General features: G+C 41.7%; 1 protein-coding gene across 1 annotated transcript; it reads right to left on the bottom strand.

Annotated features, from left to right (window-relative positions):
* On the bottom strand, positions 1 to 3,254 carry LOC118815128 (oxytocin-neurophysin 1-like). The gene is made up of 3 exons (XM_036581065.1): positions 3,114 to 3,254; positions 2,421 to 2,625; positions 1 to 447 (listed from the first exon to the last, which is right to left on the bottom strand). Exons 1-3 carry the CDS (start codon positions 3,240 to 3,242, stop codon positions 305 to 307), a joined length of 477 nt encoding a protein of 158 aa, XP_036436958.1. The 5' UTR covers positions 3,243 to 3,254; the 3' UTR covers positions 1 to 304.
* Positions 3,255 to 8,531: the final 5,277 nt, after the last annotated feature.

Here is an 8,531-nt window from a genome sequence, read left to right as displayed (position 1 = left end):
TGCAAGAGCATTTTTATTTGCTATATACTGTATTTACACTCCATGCAGATTGTACAATGCATATTTTCAAATGATAGCATAACGAACCACGTCATTATTATTGCAGCCTAACATGAATAGAGCTACAATAACTTTCTTCAAACAGCATCAAACAGAATCGTAGTGTGTGTAACAGATCTGATTGTCTCAGTATGCCATCGTCTGTGACCTTGTGATGTTCACATGCTGTACATGATAATTCACTCTGTGTATGTATGCGTGAGCTTTAACCAGGCACTGTGAGTGGTCAGTGTAGTACAGGAGGTCAGTATGGACTCCTTGCCCTGCCGGATTGGAGCATGCGCAGAAGAAGCTCTCCTCGTGACGTTCCCAGTAAGTTGCCGTTCCGCTCAGCCTGCTCTTCGGCTTTGTTCTCCTGCGTACACTCTGGATCCAGCGTGCAGCCCTCTAGACACGTACATGAACATGTGTGATAGAACCTTGGTGAGTACAGTAACTGAGCAGATGGAGACAATATATACAGACAGCATCTACACCGGTCAGGCATGACATTCTGACCACCTCCTTGTTTCTACGCTCGTTGTCCATTTTATCAGCTCCACTTAATATATATGTGCACTTTGTAGTTCTACAGTTACAGACTGTAGTCCATCTGTTTCTCTGCATACTTTGTTAGCCCCCTTTTACCCTGTTCTTCAGTGGTCAGGACCCCCATGGACCCTCACAGAGCAGGTACTATTTGGGTGGTGGATCATTCTCAGCATTGCAGTAACACTGACGTGGTGGTGGTGTGTTAGTGTGTGTTGTGCTGGTCTGAGTGGATCAGACACAGCAGTGCTGCTGGAGTTTTTAAACACCTCAGTGTCACTGCTGGACTGAGAATAGTCCACCAACCACAAATATCCAGCCAACAGCATCCTGTGGGCAGCGTCCTGTGACCACTGATGAAGGACTAGAGGATGACCAACACAAACTGTGCAGCAGCAGATGAGCTATCGTCTCTGACTTTACATCTACAAGCTGGACTGACAAGGCAGGAGTGGACAGTGAGTGGACACAGTGTTTAAAAACTCCAGCAGCACTGCTGTGTCTGATCCACTCGCACCAGCACAACACACACTAACACACCACCACCACGTCAGCGTTACTGCAGTGCTGAGAATGATCCACCACCAAATAGTACCTGCTCTGTGAGGGTCCATGGGGGTCCTGACCACTGAAGAACAGGGTAAAAGGGGGCTAACAAAGTATGCAGAGAAACAGATGGACTACAGTCTGTAACTGTAGAACTACAAAGTGCACCTATATAGTAAGTGGAGCTGATAAAATGGACAATGAGTGTAGAAACAAGGAGGTGGTCATAATGTTATGCCTGATCTGTGTACATTTTTAAAATATATTTCTAAATCTATTTTTTTGGGTTTAATTCCATTCTGTTCTGTTGGTTCAGCTTCTGAACTGCTTGGTTCATATTCATTTTGGAGCTTTAGGATTTCATTGTACACCAAAAAGGGAAGAATAGAGCCTAACAAGCGTGACGTTGGGTGTCTTTCTACTGATGTTAGTGCACAATTCCTGTTTATTTGCTGGGTCTGATATATTGGGGGGAAATGTAATATAAAATGAGACATAACTTTTACAGATGCCACATTTTATGTTTATTTTTTTCCCCAATCTGCACAGCTCTGCATATAAACCCTAGTTGTGCATTAAAAATGTGCGGACTGTCGTTTGACCAGGGGTGCCCAAAGTTTCACATACTGTATCTGTTTTTTGCCATCAGCAGATACATGAAAAATACTGTATTTGCATCAGCTAAAATTCCTGTATCCATGCATCCATGACCTGGATGCCACTGCACAAGTCTGAGTTACTACAGCACACCTTATACAGAAATATCTTTCTTTTATTTTCTCTAATACAAGTTAGTATAGTATGTCTTATGCTTTCCTTTGGTCTAAGTTTAAAGGAGAAGTCCACTGATTTTTTAAAATTTCTGTCAAATAAATTATTGAGATGTAAGCAGAGTCATTCAGAGTGGTTTGATGTGAAATGGCTCATTGCAGAGAAACGTCCTGAGATTTCTTTACAGTGGTGGTGATAGGAACCAGTGGTTGTCATGTCAGCAGCACAAATATAGCTGTTTTATTTACTATCCAAAACTACCAGTGAACCAACGTGTGTCTTCTGAGTATTTATATGTAATGATGATGGTGAAATAGTGGTAAATCTAGAACTTTAGAACACTTAGAACTCTGTGCTTATACCTCTCCACCGCTGTAAAAATGATCTGGTTCCTATCCCCGCCACTGTGAACAATTCTGACTCTTGTTTCTCCAGAACAGAACATTTCACACCAAACCACTCTGAATGACTTTGTTTCCATCTTTAAGTTTGAAAAGAGACAAAAGGAAGCCCACCTGAGTGGCAGCACACTCCAGGCGCAGCGCAGCGGCCCTCCTCTGCCCCACACGGCTTTCCTCCAGCCTCACACGGAGAAGGCAGGTAGTCTTCCTCTGAACAGCGGGCAGTCTCTGGAGAGCCCATGAAGCAGCCCAGTCCCTCCCCACAGCAGATACTGGGGCCAAAGCAGCGGCCCTTCCCTCCGGGACCACACGCCAGACACTGAAAGTGGACACAATCAGCTGCTGAGAGAAGACTACACGTTTTGTCTTTTGTATCCAGTGGCACACTTAAACCCTTAAACCCTAAGGGTCAGTGTGTGGGTCAATTCCTCAGTGCATAACTTACATTAGCTTCATAGTGGTTAGTAAATAATGTATAACGCTTACTGGGTAATGAGCAGCAAATGGTACCAAACGGCGCTGCTAACCTTGCCGAAATGGCACTTTTAGTGAAGTATTTTTTGTGCGTAATGGTGGAGGCGCCACTTTACGCACGGGCCGTTACGCACAAATAATCTCCCCTCTCTTTGCGATTGCGCTCGAGTCTTCGTAATCCTGCAGTCCTGACTGATGACCTGAGGTGAAATTTCATACACACTCGTTGCTGCAAGCCTAAATCCCCACCTACTATCGGTCTGGCACTGCGCGCAACGGCTGGAAATCGCGCGCACCTGTCTGTCGTCATAAACACTGAGCTGTGGTTCTTACCGGTCTGAGGAGATCGATGTCCAGGGCAGATCGTTTGCCCCCTCTGGGGCAGTTCTGGATGTAGCATGCAGAAGAAAGCGCCAGCAAGGCGCACAGGAGGCAGAGCACGGACTGCGCATGCGCGCTCATTATTACCTTGTCCCACTCCGCCAGGGTGTCACGGTGCTGCAGGAGCTGCTGCTGCTTTTTATACGGAGCAACCGGTCCCTCCCACACCATCAGCATCAGTGCCGATACACTGACCATTCAACACGTGAAACGCTGAACAATTAGCATGCTTACGTTTCAGCACACACTGTTATATATATATATATATATATATATGGAGAGAGAGAGAGAGAGAGTATTCTGTGAAGTCACAATGCTATGGAGCCCAGTGAACACTGACACGACACTGTTTATGGATAGACAGATACACACACAGACACACAGACACACACAAATTGACATGTAAAAAATGGACATGTACAAAATAAAAATATATAAAATATATTTCACTGTTGTTGGCAGAAAACCTCCTATCCCCAAAATGGTAACTTGACAGGAAAAAACCTGCTTTACTTTTAATGGAAGTCAATGGAACCAGACATTTTTCCAAGTCATTTTGGGCCGTTTCTTTTGGTCCATTCATCATGAAATGTACACACAATATAAAGATCAACAAGCATTTTTAAATTGTGTCAAAAACTGAAAAACGCCAAAAATGAAGATACTGAAGAAAATGAAGGTTTTCTTCAGACAGCAGCGATATATATATATACATATATATGTGTATGTGTGTGTGTGTGTGTGTGTGTGTATCTGTCTATCCATACACAGTGTCAGTGTTCACTGGGCTCCATAGCATTGTGACTTAACAGACCACTACTCTGTGCTCCGGCTGTGCTTGTTATCCTCCGTCGTTCCGTGGCACAAGATCAAATAAGGTGACTTAAAGATGATAAGGTAAGTTTATTTTATCAAACAGCCTATAAACCTTAATAATTCACCAAATTGTCCCTTTCAAAGAGATATAGCTAAATGTAGGCTGCCTTTGCTAGATACAGTTAGCTAGCTGACTTAGCTAGCTATAAGGCTTGCGTTGTTCTCTACACAATACGATTTTTGCATTAAAACTATACACACCCGCCACAAAAATGAGCAAGATGGCAAAATGTCTTCAAGTTCAAGTGGCAAAGATTTGCTCCTCACAAAACTGATAAAGGATTCCATTGGGTGGGTGACTTTCCATTTGGGAAAAGAGATTTTAGTGATAGTAGCGGGTGCTCACCACATAGTGTCTGGTGCTCACTTTATAGTATTGGGTGCTCACCTGATAGTAATCGGTGTGCACAAGATTTTTACCTAAAAAAAAAAAGTGTAAAAAATACACCACGTCTCTTTAGGTGCCTTGTACAGTTCAGTCCAGTTAAGTACAATTAAATTAAATGCAGTTTCATTCATTTTAGTTCAGCTCAGCTCAGTTCAATTTAAATACATGGAATTCAGTCCAGTTCTGTTCTGCTCAATTCCATTAAAAGTAATTCAGTTTTGTCCCATTCAGTTAAGTTCATGTCAGTCTACTTCAGTCAAACACTATTCAGTCTAGTTTAGACACACACACACTGTCCAGCTGGGTTGCTGGACCCTATCCTGGTTCACTTCAGTTCAGTTCAATTCAGTATAGTTCAGTTCAGTTCCATTCCGTTGTGTTCAGTTCAGTACAACTGAGTTCAATTCAGTACAACTGAGTTCAGTTCAGTACAGTTCTGTTCCATTCAGTTCCGTATAAAGCAATTCGGTCCTGCTCTATTCGGTTCAATTAAATTCAGTTCAGTTCAGTCCAATCCAGTTAAGTCTAATCAAAATCAGTCTAGTCCAGTCCAGCTCAGTCAACTAAAGTCCAGTTTAGTTCAGTTAAACTAAATTCAAGTTTAAATAAAGTCAGTTTTAAAGTCAGTTTTAATTGTGTTCAGCTCAGTTCAGTTTAATTCCAGTTTACTTTAGTTCAGTTTAATGCATCTCAGTTTCAGTTGAACAAAATTTCCATTCTAGATCTACTGTACGAAACAAGAATCAGTCTGCCTCCTCCAAAACTATGAGACTTTGGTGTTAACTGGTGGACTGGATCTATTCCGCGACTTTTTAATCCTGTTGAGATTATCACACTTAATGTGGTAACAAGCAATTAAGTAGATTGATACAACACAAATAAATTTCTTTGAATGAAACAATGCAAAGTGAAATTTTAGACAACCAAGAGTGAAATTTTACATCAATTCAAACCTCAGAAACACTTCAAAACAACTTCTGCCCTGTTTTTACGTTCCTTTTGGACTTCACATCAGCGTTTTTTACCCACTTAACCAAACAAACATAAAGCTGGGCATTCCAAAACCAAGGGGGTTGAAAAGAAAATGTAGAGAAATGTCAGTATAACAATTTGTTCACTGAGGCTCGAAGAGAAATGTAATTCAATATAAAATTATGAAGACTTTGGATATCCCACCATCTACAGTACATAATATCATCAAAAGATTCAGATAATCTGGAGAAATCCCTGTACGCAAGCGACGAGGCCGACAGTCAATATTGGATGCTCGTGGTCTTCGGGCCCACTGCATTAATCAGGTATAATTCTGTACTGTAAATCACTGCATGGGCTCAGGAACACCTTCAAAAATCACTGTCTGTGAACACAGTTCGCCGTGCAATCCACAAATGCGAGTTAAAGCTGTATCATGCAAAGAAGAAGCCATATGTCAACATGATCCAGAAACACCACCGTCTTCTCTGGGCCAAAGCATCATGAAACGAAAAATCTGGCAAAGAAGACCCAGGACTGTTGAGCAGCTAGACTCCTACATCAGACAAGAATGGGACAACATCCCTCCCCCAAAACTCCAGAAATTGGTCTCCTCACTTCCCAGACGTTTTCAGGCTGTTGTTAAAAGAAGAGGGGATGCTACACAATGGTGGACACGGCCCTGTCCCTTTTTTTAAGATGCATTGGTGCCATCAAGTTCTAAATGAGTTAATGTTTTTCATGAAATGATAAAATGTCTCACTTTTAACATCTGATATGTGTTCTATGTCCTGTTGTGAATAAAATATGGGTCTGTGAGATTTGCAAATCATTGCATTCTGTTTATGTTTACATTTATTTACATTTTATATAGCGTCCCAATGTTTTTGGAATTGGGGTTGTATTAATGCCGTTGACACAGCCAGTCTGAGCAGTCAATTGTCCAGTTATCTGTGTATAAAAAGGGCTGTGGTTCCTACACGGTTCACTCAGACAGACAATAATATCCTTAATTTAGAATTCTGAAATCCTACTTTTGTTTTTTCTTCATGACAACACTGTACTGAATGGCTGAAACGGCTGAAAACGTGCATGTTTTCTTAATCAATTATGCGCATAAACAGCAGCGGTGCCTGTTCGAACTCATCTCAATATTCATGAACTGAGTCTAAATAACTCATAACTATGCAAGATGGCAACATTCTGCATCCTTTCAGCGCTCTTACCGGAAGGTTCACGTCTGAAAGGTTTTATTGGAAAGCTCCCACTGGAACATCACCAAGATGATTTGTGATCATTCTATCATTGTGCATTTGTTGCTTGACCCGAGGTGACGAGCTTCCCAGCGTGTTTAACACATGTTAATTAGGATCACGTTGGAACGTTTCGCTGGAATAGCACAACCGCATTAAGAGGCTGCTTAACACAGCTGGGATCAGGCCCCAACACAAAAGCACAAACAATTAGAGACAATTAAAAGGCCAAAGAGCCAGAATGATGTGCTGCGACTGGAGGGACACAATGTGCCAGATATCTGTCGCTCAAAGTCCACGATACTGGACCGAATACCAGATTGAGGTTGTATTGTATACTGTGATTGCAATGTGCATCGCAATATCTTAAAATCGTAATGGTGAACCATTAGTGTCCTGCATTATTCTGATAAAAAATCATCTTTATAAACCATTTCATTTAATACAGTTAATCAAAACACCCACAGAAACACTCATGTGGAACTGTGATTGGTGAAGATGCTAATAGCACACAGTTAAAAGACATTCTGATTGGTTAGAGGGCGGGGCGTAGCCATTTAAAAGGGGGAAAAATAGTTATTAAGCCAATATTTTTGAGATTTGATTGGTTTTCTGTGAGTGCTGTCACTGTATTATGGCCAATCGAATCATTACGCTCTCTGCCAAGCTCCGCCTTATTTTCTCAACCATCTAATCAGTGCACAGCAACCGTTGCTATGCTCCTTTGCCTCAAGCCTTCAGTTCGATATCATTGCCTCGGTTTTTGAACTCGAAGATCCAAGTGAAGTTATAAGATGTAACTGGAGATGTTTAAAAGTGAGATTCCGTCCCGTAGAGCAGGGTTTCTTAACCACTGGGCTGAGGACCACGAGTGGGCCGCGAAGCACCCCTTGGTGGTCCTTGGACCTGTACTGCGGGGGACCAGTGGTCAGTAGTGAGCCTTTGATGGCACTTTGATGTAAAATCAGTGAAAAAAAATGGAATTAACAATAAAAAAGGAATCTAAAATGTTTTCTGACAGGGCCTTGAAGTGGGAAAGGTTGAGAGCCCCTGCAGTACAGTATGACGTTTTCTATCCACCCCAAGCTGGGAAAAAAAAAGAAAAACGCTCATCAGTTTTACTACAAAAAGCCTATAAGAAAATGTCAAAGTAAACATCTAACATTATTCCAATGAATCCAATAAAGGTAAGGCATGAATGGACCATAAGCATTTTTATGCCTGCCGTTGCAATATATTTTCTTCTATTTTTTTTTTTAATCTATTTCAAAAGTACTTCTGAACTAAAAACAATCGCTAGTTTGAATCGAATTTAGACGACAGAAACCAAAACGACTGAGCTGAACAAAGTCTACAGAAAAGACAGTGAAGTTGACTTTTCTTCATCAGCTTCTTATTTAAATTTTCCGTTCCACCTTAAATGGTGCGCAGTTACGTTCCGGTGCCTCACTGCTGCAGCATTTAAGGTGGAACGGTAAATTCCAAAATGAAGCTGGTGAATAAAAAGTCAACTTCAGCCTCGTGGTGAATGTTGCGCTTGTTCTGCAGTTGACGCTTCGCTTGTTTCCAGCTTATGGAGGCGAACTTGAGCTCTAAGGCTTCTCTTGTCTTCTGACATAAAATAAGCCGAGCATCAGAACAGTGACTGACGACGCTGCTGTTTATTCAATTTACAGCAGGAAACGAATCCATTCATATTAAAAATAAGCAACTGTGTCGATCCCGTCTGCAGTCAGCCTCCACATTTCTTCCACTTTGAGACTCGTCTTTCCGAGTCATGAGACTGAAGTCTGAGTCAGAGTCCGAGTCACTGGTGTTGAAGTCAAAGTCGATTCCCAAGTCCTTCTCGATTTTCTCGAGTCGAGTCTAAAGTCATCAAAT

The sequence above is a fragment of the Colossoma macropomum genome, unplaced genomic scaffold (assembly GCF_904425465.1).
Source record: "Colossoma macropomum unplaced genomic scaffold, Colossoma_macropomum, whole genome shotgun sequence".
Taxonomy (NCBI): domain Eukaryota; kingdom Metazoa; phylum Chordata; class Actinopteri; order Characiformes; family Serrasalmidae; genus Colossoma; species Colossoma macropomum.
Note: the sequence above shows the minus strand (reverse complement) of the source record. Positions and strands in the feature narration are given on the sequence as shown.

Coding starts and splice junctions, on each gene's coding strand:
- LOC118815128 (XM_036581065.1), bottom strand. CDS start 3,242: ATGAGCGCGCATGCGCAGTCCGTGCTCTGCCTCCTGTGCGCCTTGCTG. Junction 2,626..3,113: donor ACATCGATCTCCTCAGACCG/GTAAGAACCACA, acceptor GTCCACTTTCAG/TGTCTGGCGTGTGGTCCCGG. Junction 448..2,420: donor TGGAGTGTGCTGCCACTCAG/GTGGGCTTCCTT, acceptor GTACGTGTCTAG/AGGGCTGCACGCTGGATCCA.